The sequence below is a fragment of the Nycticebus coucang genome, chromosome 2 (genome assembly GCF_027406575.1).
Source record: "Nycticebus coucang isolate mNycCou1 chromosome 2, mNycCou1.pri, whole genome shotgun sequence".
Taxonomy (NCBI): Eukaryota; Metazoa; Chordata; class Mammalia; order Primates; family Lorisidae; genus Nycticebus; species Nycticebus coucang.
In genome coordinates, this window is record NC_069781.1 from 36629707 (window position 1) to 36647299 (window position 17593).

The 17593-nt window shown below is 40.0% G+C and overlaps 1 protein-coding gene across 1 annotated transcript in view; it reads right to left on the reverse strand.

Annotated features, from left to right (window-relative positions):
- The window catches only part of PLPPR1 (phospholipid phosphatase related 1), a 294596-nt gene that overhangs the window by 40795 nt on the left and 236208 nt on the right, over positions 1-17593 (reverse strand). The window contains exon 3 of the mRNA XM_053567453.1: positions 11434-11622. Coding sequence (XP_053423428.1) covers positions 11434-11622 — 189 coding nt within the window. The remainder of the gene's footprint in view (positions 1-11433; positions 11623-17593) is intronic.

The following is a 17593-nucleotide window of genomic DNA, read 5'->3' on the forward strand; positions in this document are numbered from 1 at the left end:
CATGGTACACATATACCACAATTTATTAATCCCTTCATGGGTCAATGGGCATTTCCATGACTTGGCTATTATGAATTGAGCATATTTATCTTTTTTGCAAAGTGATGTTTGATCTTTTGGATATACTCCTAGTAAAGGAATTGCAGGATCCAAGGACAGGTCAATTTTTAGATCCCTGAGTGTTGGCTAAACTTCTTTCCAAAAGGAACGTATTAGTTTGCATTCCCACCAGCAGTGGAGAAGTGTTCCCTTTTCTCCACATCCATATCAACATCTGTAGTTCTGGGATTTTGTTGTGTGGGCTACTTTTACTGGAGTTAGATGGTATCTCAAAGTGGTTTTGATTTGCATTCCTCTGATGATTAAAGATGACGAGCTTTCTTCATGTGTCTGTAGACCTTGTGCCTTTTTCGGAGAAGTTTCTGTTCAGGTCTCTTGCTCATAGTGAAATGGGATCACTTGTTCTTTTCTTATTAATAAATTTGAGTTCTCTGTGAATTCTGGTTATCAGACCTTTGTCAGATGGGAAACTTTTTCGTATCGATTCAGTTATGTTTCTATTCACCTTTTTTTCTTAGTTTACTCAACATTTTCTGTTTCTTAATTTAATCTTGGTAGGGTGCATGTGTCCAGGAACATATCCTTTCTTCTAGGTTATCCAACTTGTTGGCAGACCAGGCTGGACAATTAAGTTCACAAACTCATCCTAGAAAAAGTGCTACATACCTCTTTGCTGAATATTACTATGGTCACCAGATGGCTAAGGGGAGTACCTTGAAGGTGACCGTAGTAATATTCAGCAATGAAGTATCTAGCACTTTTTCTAGGGTGAGTTTGCAAATTAATTCCCTGACCTTGTGCAAAGCCAATTCTGATGTCCATTCTAGAAAAACAGTTCCAAAATTGCTTTGAAGGGTGGACTAGGCATTGGTTTTGGTGCATATCTTCCCAAGGGGAGTGAGTACCTCAAAGATGACCATAGTGACAATTAGCAATGAGGTATATAGCACTTTTTCTAGAATGAGTTCATGAACTTAATTGTCTGACCTTGGATTGTTGTTCCTAACAGTCTCTTACAATCCTTTGTATTTCTGTGATATCAGTTGTAATGTCTCCTTTTTCATGTCTAATTTTATTTATGTGAGTTTTCATTTTTCTTTAGCTAAAAAGGTTTGTCTATTTGTATTTTCAAAAAAACAACTCTTCATTTCATTTGTTTTTCTGATCTTTATTCTATTGCTCGAATAACTTTGGGATTACCTTGTTCTTATTTTACTAGTTCCTTGAGGTGCAATGTTAAATTGTTTGAGATTTTTTTTTTTTTTTTGTGGTTTTTTTTTTTTTTTTGGCCGGGGCTGGGTTTGAACCCACCACCTCTGGCATATGGGACCGGCGCCCTACCTGCTGAGCCACAGGCGCCTCCCGAGATTTTTTTTTTAATTTGGTATTTATTGGTATAAACTTCTTAGAACTGCTTTTGCTGTGTCCCATAAGTTTTGGTATTTGTATTTCTTTTACATTTTTCTCAATATTCAAGTTTCCCTTTTAACTTTTTCACTGATCCATGGGCTATTTAAGAGCATATTGTTTAATTTCCTTGTATTTATGAATTTTCTGAAGCATCTTGTTATTGATGTTCAGTTTCATATACTTTGTGATCAGAAAAGACACTTGATAAGACAATCTTAAAGTTAAGACTTTTTTTGTGACCTAATGTACGATCTATCTCAAAGAATGTTCCACTTAGAACAATGTTTATTGTGGCCTTCAGATGAAATGTTGTGTATATGTTAGTCCATTTGGTCTAGAATGCAAAGTCTGATGTTTCCTTATTATTCTACCTAAATAATCTGTTTGCTGAAAGTGGAATGTTGAGGATTCCTACCGTTTTACTGCACTCTCTCTTCAGATTTAGTAACATTTACTTTATATATTTAGATGCTCTGATGTTGGGTTCACATGTTTATAATTGTTATACCCTCTTGCTTAATTGACCTTTATTATAAATGCCTTTTACAGTTTCTGACTTAAAGTTTATTTTATTTGATGTAAGCATAGCCACTCTTGCTCTTTTGGTTTCCATTTATATGTATTTTTCTATCCTTTTACTTTATGGGTGTACTTACAGGTGAAGTGAGTCTTTTGTAGGCAGCATATAGTTGGGTCTTGTTTTTTAATCCATTTATCATTTCTATGTCTATTGATTTTAGAATTAATCCAGTTACCTTAAAGGTAATTAGTGACTTAATTGCTGTCAGTTTTGCTAATTGTTGTCTAGTTGTTTTGTAGATCATTTTTCTTTCTCTCATGCTTTCCTCCTTGGTGGTGAAGTGATTTTCTCTAGTAGTTTTAATTCCTTTTCATTTTTTGTGACCTACTCTAGGTTTATGTGTTATAACAGATTATTTTATGCTGACAACCTGATTACAAAAAACTCTCTACTCTGCTTCCCCCCACACACATTTTGATGTCACAATATAAGTCTAGATTGCCTCTCTTAAATTATTGTAGTTATTCTTAATCATTTTGTCTTTTAATCTCATACTAAAGTTTTAAGAGTTTATGTACCACTATTACAGTGTTAGAATATTCTGAATTTGATTGTGTATTTACTTTTACCGGTGAGTTTTATACTTTCAGATGTTTTCGTGTTACTCATTAGCATCCTCTTTCAGCTTAAAGAATTCCCATTAGCATTTAAGACAGGTCTGGTGGTGATGAACTCCCTCAGGCTTTATCTGGAAAAATCTTTCTATTATTACTGAAGGATATCTTTGCTGGGTACATATTCTCCGCTGGCTTTTGTCCCTGCGGCACTTTGAATGTATCATCTATCTATTCTGCTGAGAATTATAATAGTTGTATTGAAGCGCCCTTATATGTTACTTGCATTTCCTCTTGCTGTTTTCAGGATCCTTGCTTTGGCTTTGACTTCTGACAGTTTGGATTAATCTTATTAGAAACCTTTAACCTTCCTGTACCTAGATATTTGCATCTTCTTTCAAGGTTGAAAATTTTTCTGTTATTATATTTTTAAATAAACTTTATACCCCTTTATCTTTTTTCTTCTTTACTATAACTTGAATATTTGCTTTTTGAGATGCTGTCCTATAACTTTTGCAAGAGTTCCCTGTTTTTCATTATTTTTCTCCTGTAACCATATATTCTTAACCTGTCTTTGAGTTCCCAGATTCCTTCTTATGCTTGATCAGTTCTGCTGTTGATGCCCTACTGCATTTTCCATTTTGTTCATTGGGTTTCTTAACTCTCGAATTTGTTTGATTTGCTCTAATTATTTCAATCTCTATTAAATTTTTCATCCAGGTTACTTACTGTTTTCTTTTTATTGAAAGTTTTCTTTGTATTGAAGTTAACTGAACTTCTTTAAAATCGTCATTTTGAATTCTTTGTCAGGCAGTTCATATTTCTCTATTTCTTCACTGGTACTTTATTTTGGTGCTTTGGTGATGTTACACTAATTGTTCTTAATCTTTGTGGCTGTGCATCAATATCTGCGTATTTGAAAAAGTAGGTACTTATTCCAGTCTTTGCAGATTGGCTATGTCTGGAGCCGTCTTTAAACAGTCAGCCCACCTTATATGATTTGTAGCCTAAAGCCTGTGGCCACTGAAGCCTTCCTGCTCCAGAGGTCTGTCTATATCCTGGCAATCTGACATAAGGCTGGCAGTGGTACAGGCAAGAGATGGCGTCTGCCTCATAGGCCTGAGGGTGCAGGGTCCTGCCTAACACCAAGGCTCAGTCTGTGAGTACCAGCCTGGAGTCTGGGATTTTAGATGTCTGCCTGCCCAGTGCTGAGTTTCACTGTGGTAGGACAAGTATTGGGCTCAGTGTTGGGGTCCAAGGCAAAATTCTGCTCTCTTTTCTCTAAGTGTATATTTCTTCCTATACTGTGGTGCCTGGGGTTGGGAAAGGGTAATGCAAGTAATGTAAAACTCTCCTTTCTACTCCTTCAGATGTGTCTTTTCTTATCATTTTTCTATAATCAGTTACTGTGATCTCTCATCTGATTTCTTTAGCACTTAGGAAGATGTTTTTGTGCATAGATACTTGTTCAAATTGATACTTCAGGGAGGTTGTAGTTATGATCACTGAAGAGTCCTATTCTGATATCTTGCTCCATCCCTCCTCTTACAGAGGACATGGTAAATAATAAATAACTGACATAGATACAAAAGAGTACAGTTTTGAGACTTAAACATAATCTGGGGAAAACTCATCTCTGAAAGATGTATTATAATTTCATATTCTAAGGGAACTTCACAACATGTTATGATTGGTTGCCATTAAAAGGGGCATATTTTGAGTTCATACATATGCTTTTTGTGACTCTAGTATTGGGTAATATCAAAATTTTTGTTTCCTATGGGCTTTGGAGTTGAAATCCCAGCTTTTTTTTTTTTTTTTTTTTTTGACAGTGTGACTTTTAGGCAAGTAATTTAAACTTTTCAAGCCTCAGTTTTTCCTTTTTAGTGATTTAAATTTGAGGGTAATGACATCAGATAGTAGTTAGTTAAGAGGATTAAAAAATGTATGTAAAAGCATCCACAAATGTTCATGAATGCTTGCTGACTTTACTTCCTGATTATCCAGGCAAGGATGTGTATAAAAGTAGGAGAAAGAAATCATCACGCTTAGTTCTAGAGTAAGGAAATATGGTGTAACCGTCCCTAACCAGGTGTGATTTTGTTTTTTCTTTGTTCTGTTTTTTTAGACAACAGAGTGTGAGACTCTAGCCTAGAGAACAGTGGCATCATCAGAGCTCACTACTCAACCTACTAGGTTCAGGTGATTCTCCCGCCTCAGTCCCCTGAGTAGCTAGAACTGCAGGTGTGCGCCTACGCATCTGGCTAATTTTTAAGTTTTTTGTACTGATGAGGGCTCACCACATTGTCCAGGCTGATCTCGAACTCCTGGCCTCAAGCAATCTTTCTGCCTCAGCCTCCCTGTGCTGAGATTACAGGCATTTCTCTACCATACAGACTGCTGCCAGCACTAACTACAAATATCTTCATACTCTGCTTTAATCTTTCCTGATAAGTCTATTCTGTTGCCAATCCCAGATCTCGTAGAGAGGTTCTGGTCCCCTTAGGTGGTAAGCTTTGATTGCTTTACTAGTTCTTTTCTGCTTTATCATACCCATATCATAGGTATAAATGATGGAATTCAGCTCTGGACACTTGCTATGCAGGCACATCACCAACCCACTTAATGTTAGTTGAAATTTGATGTAAAATATAGACCAGGGTAGCATTATACATTTCCAAGCATAGTGTTTTCTTTTTCCTTCCCCCCATCCCCAGACAATGGATACAAAATAAATGGGGATTTGACTTGATTTAGCTAAAATACCTCTCAGTAAAAAGTAAAATGCATCACCAAGTAAAGTGACAATCGCATATTTTTAGGCAAAAAACATTCTTTTCAAGATTCAAAATTTCAACCTCTTTAACACAATCATCTGGTCACCAATCAGTAGAAGGGGTTTCTTGAAGGTGTAATGCTATTAAGGGAAAACAGTCTCTAAAAGAGACTGCAGGAACACTCACCTGCAATATGGACAGAGACTGGGAAATGGATTTTTCCTTTAGGTGTCTTTTTTAAATCTACAACAATCAATGGGGATATCTATCTGTCCATGAAAAAATGTAAATTGTAAAGCCTATGTATATTAGCAACAAAGAAAATGTAGTCATGGGAAATTTTTTTTTTTTTAAAAGGAAGTCATGTGATAATGAAGCAAAAGGGAAAAGCTGTGAATTATAAAACGTTGAAAGGAGTTTCAACAGATAAGATTGTTCGGTGCCTGGAAGAGGCAGATCATGAGGGATACAGGCCCTCCAATGTCTCCTTGGTTTGGCAGCTGCCCCCCTCAGCCAGCTAACAGACTTGCATTCTTGCATCAGTGAGAGCCCACTTTGTCATCTGTACTGGGCTCTGGGCTTTTACATTTGCTGGAAGAGCTTGAGGCTCAGAAACCCTCAAATGAAGATTCAGTTTCCTGCAAATTGTGCCTTTCTATTAAACTGTGTTTGTCTCTTCCTCTCCTGGGAAATTCTAACTGAGCCTTGTATATGCAAGCGTGCACACTTGCATGCAAACTGCAAGCTATTTCAGTTCTCGAGCTGGGAATCAAATGTTCTGCTACTTCAATACTAAATACTCCTCTGTCACTTCATTGTAAGGCCAAGAAAAAAGGTTTAATAGCCATTTTCTCGTGCCTTATGCCACTGGGGCTAAGATAAAATAAGGGTAAATCAGATTCTCTGCTGAGTAAATCCTCTTATCTGAACAGTCTCTCTTCCTCTGAGTATACGGGTTTATTCAGAAAGCTGGAGGCAGTAGTTAGCCAGCGTTTCCAGGTGGTCAGAACACACACTGCAGGCCACTACTTTTGGCTAAATGGCTCCGGACACAGTAAATTCTCCATCTTCTAACCTTTCCTAAAGATCTGGGACAGCAATGGCTTTGGCCCTTTGTGGTTTATCCCATGTGGCCTTATGTCAACATGATGCTGATCTTTTCTGACAGCAAAGCACAAAAGGAGAAATAGGAAATGACAGGTCAAATGCACTGCAATCTTCTCCCTCCCGCCTTTCTTGGGTGTCTCTGCAGTTATGAATGGGCTTGCTAGTGCCCATCTGCAGAAATACATAGCAGTCTAGGGTGCAAGGTTCCCTCATGGGTAATGTGTCTGAGGATGCACCAAAAAAAAAAAAAAAAAAAAAAGGACAAGTCTACAGTGAGTCACTTTTTTGAAACTAGTTTTTAGTGTCACATAAATCACCCCAAAAGGAGTCCTGACTTCATTATACTTCAGAGAGAACAGGAAATGGTTTTAATGAGGAATAATAATAAATGCCATGCAATTCTGTGAAACACTTGACCAAGCAGAAAGGTGCCAAACTGAACTCTGATGAGAAAGTCCTGACTTCCCCTTGACATTCCCAGCCTTCCACTTACAGTGTTCCTTTTTGAGTTCTCATGGAGACTGAGAACTGGAAGGATCTTAGGAATCATTTAGCCTGACTCATCCCCTCCTTTTTTTTTTTTCTTTACATTGAGATGTGGAATCTAAACCCACAGAGGGAATGTAACTTACCAAGGGGCATATAATTACTGGGGCAGAGCTGAGAGTGACATTCTGCCTCTCATCAGACCACACCTGAGAAAAGGTGACTGCATCATGAGGACGCACACCCAGAAGCAAGGGTATGTGCTGACAGGCGCATTTGGGATCTGTGACCCAACAAAGGTTGCCCTGGGATGAGTCAGACCTCACCAAGATGGAGCTGAAGAAATGAACACAGCTCCTTTCACCCGGGCAATTTCCCCGAGCATCAGAGGAGTTCTGTTTTTTGTTCTGCTGTCCCTCACTTGTGTTTGGGGGGAAGATCAAGCACCAGCAGCAGGGCTGCAAGCCCCCAGCACTCTCTGCAGTAACCCATCAGCTGTAATTAGCCCTGGGTCCTAGCACTGCCCCTCCTCTGTGAGGAAAATAAGTGGAACCAAATGTGTAGCTATTTGTGTAATTGTGCAGAATTAGCAGGACCCTTCAGCAAATCAGTTAACCTCTGTTCTCAACTCACAATGAATGGAATTGGACCACATGCTTTCTCTATGGCCTTTCAATTTTCCATTCCACTGGGCTGTTGTGAGGATAAGGCAGGCCACACCTGCAGAATATAAGTTAAATGTTATTCTTACTATCATTTATGGAAATTTGGGGGGCTTGTCAGTATTGGTCATATTTTTCCCCCAGAGAAGCAGAGAAATGGAAAGGCTGAACCAGGTCTCATAATGGAGAGCTAGAGTAGGACTCTAGGTTCACAGTGTTCAGTCCACTGTCCATATCCTCGGGGCTGCCCACTGGAGCATATTTGTGTCATTTGGGGAAAATAAATCAATGGAAGAGAGGTGATCAAAAGCTGTAGCCTGGAGAATTTCTGCTGAAAATCTTACTGAGAATGAAAGACGACTTATCCCTTTTGCCCACAGAGAAAATCATCAAGTTTTTTCTATTTTTGCTGTGTGTTTCCATTAGAATTGCCATTTTCATCATTATTACCAAAAGAACTGGAGTATAAAATTCATTTAGATTTATTTATTTAGAAATCTTTTGGTTTAAAAATAATATGCAATCAGGGAGAAATCTGGAAAGAAATATGTAAAAGTATAAAAGAAAAAAAACGTTTAACTCACATGAGCATTCAGAGATAACACTTGGAAATGTTTCTTTATATAATTATAAATTTGGGATTTTACTTGCACCACGCGCAAGGTATCTCCTTAGGTTGTATTAAATATTTAGACCCACAGGCTCCATTTGGTGCTGGTCCACGTGGAAAGAAACAGCCTGCCAGCAGGGCAGCTGTAACTGCTTCTCTTCCTAGGTGTCTTGGCAGAGGTCCACAGAGACCACAAACTGTTCTCTGAGAATAGATACCAATTAGGGGCCAATTTTGCCTAATGACATAGTTGATATATGTGACCTTTTTTCCTTTCCTTGAGAAAGCCAGAAAATTAAGAGAAGTTCAGATTCTCTTATAGATTAGAAAAAGATTTTACCCACAACTATATACAATGTTTTGGCATTTAAAAAATCCTAACATTGAATCACAAACATATTTTTTTTTATTAAATCATAGCTGTGTACATCAATATGATCATGGGGCACCATACACTTGGTTCATAGAATATTTGACACATTTTCATCTCATTAGTTGACATAGCCCTCCTGGCATTTTCTTAGTTACTTTGCCAAGACATTTACATTCCACATTTGCCAAGCCTCACATGTACCCTTGTAAGATGCACCACAGATGTGATCCTTTCAATCCCCCTCTCTCTACCCACCTCCCTGTTCTATCACTTAAGGTGTTTAAAAAATGTAACTGGCCCATATTTTGTATTTAGTTTTATTAGTGAAAAATGTGGAACTGCCTATGAACGTCCCTATACACAAATTGTATTTGTATAAAACATTGATTATTTTCTTAACATAAATCCAGGGACTGGAGTTAAGGACTGGTTGGAAATTTACAAAGTTGACGGTTTCTGTACCTTCAACAGCATGGACTATGCTCCTTTAAAACGTGCCAGTTTTATATGGGGAGTAGGCTGTTCTTTTAAATGTTTATTTGCACACAGGCTATTGATAGTATTGTTAATTGTCATGTTTGAAAAGTTCATCTTTGTAAGCAGGAAAGATGTTTAACATTTGAGTCTCATATTTTTCAGTGTTTTGGCTGAAACATTTTTAGGTAGACAAATCTAATCCTTTTTTATATGCTTATATCAACAAGGGTACTTCTGTGGGTACTTGATTTCTAACTGTTTGAAACACATAATTTTCTTGTTTTTAACTATGTATTGAAAAGCTTTACATTTATTTGGGGCTCTGGAAAATTTTATATAGTTTGGGATTTTTTAATTCCTCAAGTTTGAAGGAACTTGCTCTGTGGCCCTCCCTCTATTTTTTTACAATAAATTTTAGGCACGTTTAAAATGTTATTCTATTCTCATTTGCTATGATCAATTTTGAGGTGTTCATTTATTGGCAGAGAATTGTACATAAAATCTTTCAAAATCTACATTATATTTTTATATATTCTTTTTAACTTTAGCCAAAAAATTAGCTTCTGATTTTATTACTCTTTCCTTTTTCCTAGAGTTTTTTTTCACTAAAACTTCATACTTGAAAAGTAATTCTAGAAGGACCTAGGCAAATAAAAATATTTCCTGGGGGAGAGAAAATAATATTCTAGTAATAGGGATGAGGATCTGAGTACACAGGAAAATGATCTGCTCATGAGACAGGATGGAACCAGAATCTGATTCCAGCCTAAACCCCCTGCCTTCAGGTAGAGCCAGCATCAAACCATCCACACAGAATCGTGGTTTTATCTGGGGAGTAGAGATCACTCTAAAACCCAGTAGGAAAGGTTGTAGGAGGGGTCACCGTGGGAACTCCTTCTTTTCAGATGAAAGAAGCTAGTCTGTGGTCCTGAAGGCGGCCCAAGAACAGTTTCCAGCCAGGTTTTTTTTAGAGACAAAGTCTTGCTTTGTCACCCTTGGTAGAGTGCTGTGCTTTCACAGCTCACAGCAACCTCCAGCTCTTGGGCTTAGGTGACTCTCTTGCCTCAGTCTCCCAAGTAGCTGGGACTACAGGAACCCACCACAATGCCCAGCTATTTTGCTTTTTTTGCAGTTTGGTCGGGCTCCCTACTCACTGAGCCACAGGCGCCACTACCAGTCGGGATTTTAGATTCCCTGCTCCTGAGCACGTGCCAGGCACTTTGCTAAGTCATTTCTATGCTTCATGAGAACTCATGAAATACGCAGCCAATTGTCCTCATCTTGTACAGGAAGGAGTGTTGCCAAAGGATATGTATCCAGGTCTGCTGGGCTGCAAAGCCTGTCTTTAACCACTCTGATACATTATGCTGAGCTTTTCAATGCTGACCTTAATCCCTACAAGCACCCTGACAGTCCCCTTTATCACTTAGGAGAGAAGCTTTATTGAGCTTGGGATCAATGATCCAAATGAAGTTATGTCCACATTATTTCTCTTCAAAGTTCCATTTTTTTTCATTTAAAGCAAGCAAAACAGAAAATAACAGTCGAAGTGGACAGCTGAGCAGTAAGGGTGTTCCTTAGCACCCTGGTCTCACTATTACTGCCCCCAAATGAGGGGAGAGCTGGGAGAGACGACTTCTAGAAGGGGGACCAGGAACTGATTACATCAAAGCAACATTTACTTTAAACCTCCCCCCAAATATTTTTTAACACTTAATGCAGTTTAATGTAAAATACTTTGCCAGAAAACACAGATCTATAAACTTTATATTCTTTAAGCCCTTTCTCTAGAGGTTGTCTGGCCAATTTTTTTGCCTGATGAAAGAGAAAATGAAATAAACAAAGGTAACGGTGTACTTCATGAATGTAATAGAATGTGAACAGACCCGGAGCCATCAAGAATATTTCTCTCATCTCTGGCCTCTCTGGAAGTTCAATCAGAACAGCAGGAGGTCCTGGCCTGGGGTGGGTCCTCTTCTCCTCCGATCTGAGTCTTTCTTACGCTTGGGATCTCTCCTAAATACACACAGCCTACAACATACTTTTTAAAGAGCACAGTAGCTATTAGCTAATTATACCTGTAGATTTATAACATTCACTGTGCTTTTAAAATATATATATATTTTAAAGTTCAGATACTGAGAAAGCAAAAGCCACCTATAAAGGACAAGACCTACTTGAATGAATTTTTATTCAGAGCTCCTTCGCTCTGTTTTGGCTGAACCAAGATACCACCGATAATGCTGCCAGTGAATGCTCAGGAGGAGAAGGGAAAGAGACAGGAAATATTCTTGAGGGTATCTGACAATAAAGAAGGAAGTCTGCATGTGTACTTACAATAGCAGTGGGGGTGGCAGCCAGCACACAGTAGAGCACCAGAGGGGTGATGAAGCTTTCTTCCTCTGTTCCTGGGTAAGGCTTCATTAAGTCTCCATCCTGACAGAAGAATCCTTGGATATGCACCTGAAAAGTGTCAGTGCATTCGAAGTAGTAGGCAAGCAGCACAGTCCCGGCCATGATGACAAGCTGAAAATACAGCATGGCCACACAGAGACATTAGCAGGGCTTCGGAGCAGCCCTTGCCCCTCAGAGCGCTCTCCCTCCATCACCCCGGCGAGTGTGTGCGTGCCTGGCGCAGCGTGCTCCGGGAGCGTGTGCTTGCTTGTGTGCCTTGCAACATCTGTTCTAGAAACCTTCCAGCAAATAGTGAACAGCTCCCATCTGAAAGGCAGACCCCAGCCAGGCTCGTGGAGAGCCCCAGCCCTTGCAGCCACCCTCCTCCCAGAGAAGGCGTGAGAACCAGAGCAATTTGTTCACTCAGGACAGAGGTGAAAAGGCACAGGGCGGTGGCATGAGAGTTGGCAAGAGGTGACCGTGAGAGCTGAGAGAAATTGTATAAAATATCAGAGGTAGACTTACCTTATAAAACGTTAGAGACATGTGAATCATGAATAAACGAAGGAATGAACAGGAATGCGAAAGCCTAGAAGGGTTGATGGGAACCTCTGCACCCTAAATTAGTGGCAGGTATTATGGATTCCACATCAGTCATAACTTTGACCCTTTTCAGAATGGCTGTGCCTTTATTCTAAAATGCTTTTCACCAGTAAGTCACTTTGCTGATGATTGTATCGTACTTAGACGTACAGCCTTCATTAAACTTTTGGTGTAAAAAGAGACAAAATTATTCTTTCATTTTGACCCAAATGTCCTAGATTTTCACCAAGATTTAGATATACCTTTTCATAGGTTTGTGGAATTAAAGAGAGATGGAAATGTAACATTGTTTTTTTCCACTCATATTTGAAAACACCAAAATGCCAAGATAGTGATGATAAAGGTAGCTAGAAAATAGGTATTTGAGGTTAAAAAATTATAGAAATTTAAGCTGGAGGAGATTTTGAATTTCTTCCTAACACCTTTATTGCATAGATGAGAAAAGTGAGGCCCAGAAAGTGGAACTTATCACTGCTCGATAATCCAAGTAACTAAGCATGTCCTTTCAACTGGGCATTAAGAAAGCATGAAACTAAAACGGAGAAAAAAAACATTAAAGATATCAAAATTAGTGCTATGTAAAAAAAAAAAATCAGAACTTGCTGGGACATATACGTGGCTGAAAATTGTTATTTTGAAATACCTACCGGGAGTGAGGGGGACACCATTGTCTTTCCAGAGTTGAGGAAGTCTAAAGTTTTTACTCTAGTGCTGTAATGACTAATCCAAGGTCTCACGGCTGATTAGTGTTAAAGCCAGGACTGGAAGCCAATATTTCCTGATCTTCCCGGGGGGAAAAAGATCTGTATCACAGTTTCAAAACTGCACGCTATACAATAAAGAGAGGTGGGGGAAGCAAAGTCGCTGAACTCCAGGGCAGAGAGACAACTCCTATCCACTACTTTAGCCATAGCAATGAAGCACAGCCTTACACTCTGCCCCACTCTCCACACGTAGCATAGCCTCTCCTTCTGGAATAGCACCTCTGCGCTTTCTCCTCACCACAGCAGAAAGCACCATTTCCTTTACTGGTCATTTGTGTTAAGAATCTTCCCCATCCTTCCACTTTCCCTTCTTTTGTGTCTTTCCTCCCTCCCTTGTGAGCCTCTCCTATCTCCCAGTTGCAGAATGGCTCCAGCTCTCTCCCCTAACCCTCTGATATGAAGGTCTGCACCTGCGGGCTGTAGGCACACCTTTCATTCCTGGTAGGCTACAGAGCGCACTCTCCCTCCCTTCACTATCACTGGCCCACGATTTGTTCCTGACCTTATAAGGATCATATTCTTCTAGTATCTGGCATTTTCTACCCAGTGGATCCCTCATCTCAACTTCTTTTTTTTTTTTTTTTATTAAATCATAGCTGTGTACATTGATATGATCATGGGGCATCATTCACTAGCTTCACAGACCATTTACCAAGTTTCACATATACCCTTGTAAGATGCACCGCTGATTTCATCTCAACTTCTGACTGGACACTCCTGTTTCTCCATGTCTGAACTTGTTTGTTGGGCACCAGGTGCAAATCACTGACCTTCGTATCAGCCATCTCTGTGGTTTCAAGTAATTAGTTGACTTGCTTTTCTTATAGCAAGAGGGAAGAAATGTGCATATTTTTCCTCTGAGACTGAGAGAGAGGTGCTCCAAAGCTGCCCATGCTAATGGGTACTCTCACAGCTCATTTATAAAGTCAAAGCTATAACATTTCTATTTCTTTTGTGCTTGACTGGTCAATTGATTGGAAATCTGATAGGGTAGAAGCCAGCCAGCGGACTTGAATGTTTTGAAGATGTAATAACGGTAGGGTTCCAATAGTTCTGAGGTGCTGCCTCTGCCCCCTGCACAGAGGTGAGCTGGGATTTTTGTGTATCTTGTCCATTGGCTGAAAATATTTCTCTTTCGTGGCTTCATTAGCTCTTGGACCCAAAAAAAAAAAAAAAGCATCTAGCTTCCTCGATTGAGGAAGAATTTGTATTTTTATTGAGTGCTTTTGTGCTACCACTTCCTTTTATAAAAGGGAAAGGTAAAAAGGAAGTAAACAAAAGTAAAAACACACATATAGGAAAAGGACCTAACACAAAAGCAAAGAACAGAAACTTTTAAAACATAGGATTGTCTTAATACAAAATACACTGAAATCAACAACAACCCAAAAAGCATCATCTGCCTAAATTTGAAATTTGTAGTACAAATCTTGAATAGCTGCCTGATTGATTTAATCTTGGAGTCAGAGAATTAAATGAATTGCTCAATCAATTGCAGGACATAAAGTGACAGAGAAGCTTGGCAACGCGGAGGGTGGTAGGGGTGGGCGGGTGCTTCAGCTTCTGCAACAGAACCGACTCATCAGTGCGAGCCAACTTGCCCCAGCTCTTCCTGAGTGGTCAGAAACTCCTCCCTGCTATTTTCAAGTCATCCTAAAACTCCCTGTAGAGTCCCCCCAATAATGCCATTTAGAGATGCGCAGAAGCAAATATAGAACAATTCAGAACTCCAGATTTGGTTTCTTTTCTATTTAACATTGTCTTGTGACCATATATTCAAAGGGAGCTGATGCATTTGCTGTTGGAACAGAAAACCTTGATATTGATTCTGCCTCTGTGAGCAGAGAGGTCCACCTCACTGCACTGATGGTGCCGCACATTAGCCATCAGCGCACTCCCCTATTTCCTCCCTGTCCCGAGCCATGATTCATCACTGGCTAGGTTTGTGTCACTGGTGCCAGCTGGCACACTTGCCATCTCTGGTGCCTTCCCCAGCCCCATTTAGGGATGCCTGGAGGGAGGCCATAATGCTGGTGTCACATGAGCAGATGGTGAGGCTGTACCAGGCCCATGGACTGGTGGAAGATGTCAGTGTGAAAGAAGCAATTACGGCTTGTGGGAATCTGAGAAGGTGTGAGGAGCTCATGTATCAGGGACTTTCCTCAGCTGTTGCTGCCCAAGAATGACAATCTCCTACAGAAAGAAAATGAATCAAGTGCTGATCATCCCACAGAGATTCAGAAGGCAGGTGCCAGCAATATCTGACATTCAGCTTCTCGTGGCTGAAAGCACCATTTCTACCAGGCCCTCTGCTTATTCAAGAAAAGCAAATGTCACAAAGCTGAGAGAAGAGACCGTGAGGAACGTTTTTTTTCCAGTAGGAGGTAAAGCTTAGAGGAAGTGCTGTTCATTAATTTATATCACTTTGATACAAGCTGGGGGACCAGGTAAATGGTGGTGAGCATATTTCAAACAGGAATAGCCATTCGCCTAGCACTTGGATTCCCCAGTTTGCCTGGGACTTAAGGGTTTCTTAGGGAGAGGGACCCTCAGTACTAAAATCAAGATGGTCCTGAACAAAATGGAGGGCTCGGTCCCCATACCTGAGATGATGGATGTTTCTTTCCCTGAAGAGGTTTCTCATGCTAGTTTGGTCGTGCGCCATCAATTCCAGTAAATCAGTCAATCAACAACTCTTTGTATGAGAATGAGCTCAGAGGCAGTGCCCAGGAAGAGCTGTGACGGTGAAGAATTCTCCGACACGCTCTCCAACCCCAAGTCATCTGTGATCTGATTAGAGAGCACTCACCAACATGCGGAGCAGACAGCGGTGTGTAAGAGGGTGTCTGTGTGTCTGGTGCATGGGAGGGGAGATGACAGGAGGACAAGGAAAAGGGGCTATTGCATGAGGGCTCTGGGGAGGGACAGGGCAGCATGATATTGGTTTAGGGGACTGGTATTGACCTAGCCTCGTGTGCCTACTGTTTGCAGACATTAGGAATATTTCGTTAACAAAACTGAGTAACAAATAAGAAAAGTATTAAAACGGGCATGGTCTTTGGACTCATAGGGTGTTCTGAGGGGGTAGACAGTATCATAAAAGCTCCCCAAATAATAATGACTGTCATTGACCATATAAACAACTATATACTGTAAAGGTATTATCATATGAGACACTCAGATCACAGAGCTAGTGAATGGGAGAGGTAGGATTTAAACCTCTGGTGTCATTTACCATTTTATATTTAAAACCTATAATTCCCACAATGAGATGATGTATGTAGAATACTTAGCATGTCTGGCACTTGATAAGTACTTGTTTCTTTTCCTTGGTTTTTAATTTCCATTTGTTCTTCCTTTTCAGTGCCTTTTTATATGACCTTGGGGTGAGAGTAGAGGTTGACTGAGTCCCCTCCCCCATTCTCTTTTCTTAGCTACCTCAAAATACTACTTTTTCCTGCCTGTGACCATTCTTTCCCCAGTCCATTCAATGTTCCCTTTCTTCAGCCTGGTCTGTAAATGGTGGTACCCTCCAAGGATCTATCCTTAGCCTCTATACTCTCTACCCTTTCTATACTCTCTTCGGGGTGAAATCTCACCTCTTTTCATGGTCTCTATCCTAACATTGGTTCCACTGACCCTCTTCTCACCATTTTCAGCTCTGGCTTCTCTCCTAACACCCAACTTAGTATCCCATAGATGCTGCAAATACCACGTGTCTAAATTGGAATTCAGCCTGTCTCCTTCCCAAGCTGCAATTTTGCTTAGACCCCTATCCTGGTAAATCTAACCAACATCCTCCATTGACACTAAATGTTTGTGCTTTCCAAAAATTCATATGTTGAAGCCTTAATACTCAATGTGATAGTGCACATAGTTGAAGGTCGAGGCTTTGGAAGATAATTAGGTTATAAGGGTGGAACTCTTTAGCAGCTGGGCCTTGTGGAAAGCACCTGTAGTCCCAGCTACGTGGGAGTCTGAGGTTGCTGTGAACTAAGACGCCATGACACTCTACAAAAAGAGGAGACTCTAGACAGATGATCTCTCTCATATTTCAGTGAGGTTATAGGAAAAAGACAGCTGTTGGCAAACCAGCTAGAGGGCCAGACATTGACTCCATAGGTACCCGGATCTTGGACTTCACAACCTCTGGAACAGTGAAAAATAAATGTTTCCTTTTTTATATATATCAGTCAATTGCAGTTTGTGACAACAGCCCAAAGGTGTAGCTATTTTAGGTAAACCAAGAAATTTTCTCTGCGTTGTACATGCTGGGCTTTGTCCTGTGCATATGTTTTGCTAATGGAGAGAAGAAGCCTGCCATCTGGATAGAATCCTAGCCAGAAAACTCCAGGCATTGCTTCTCAGTTAGTGCAAAACACACAACGTAGGTCTACCCCTCTGCCGGGGCTGCCTACACCTTCCTACTGGGCCACTTCTTAAAGAACAGATACAAATAACCACATCTTTTTATTTAGCATTTCCTTCCTCCAACATCATGTTGGTTGGTTGAGGATAATACAGAGAAATACAGACTGTACAACTGCATTGTTACGTAGATTTACAAATACATCAAGGACAGGATAAATACTGGGTATAATTTTCTCTTATGCTGTTAGGGATTTTAAAAAATGCAATGACATGGATGAATACGTAGAAAGAGTGTGAAATGTATAGTAATACAAAACTGCAGGCATAGCTAATAGCAGAGAAAGAAGAATAAAAATTCAAAATGA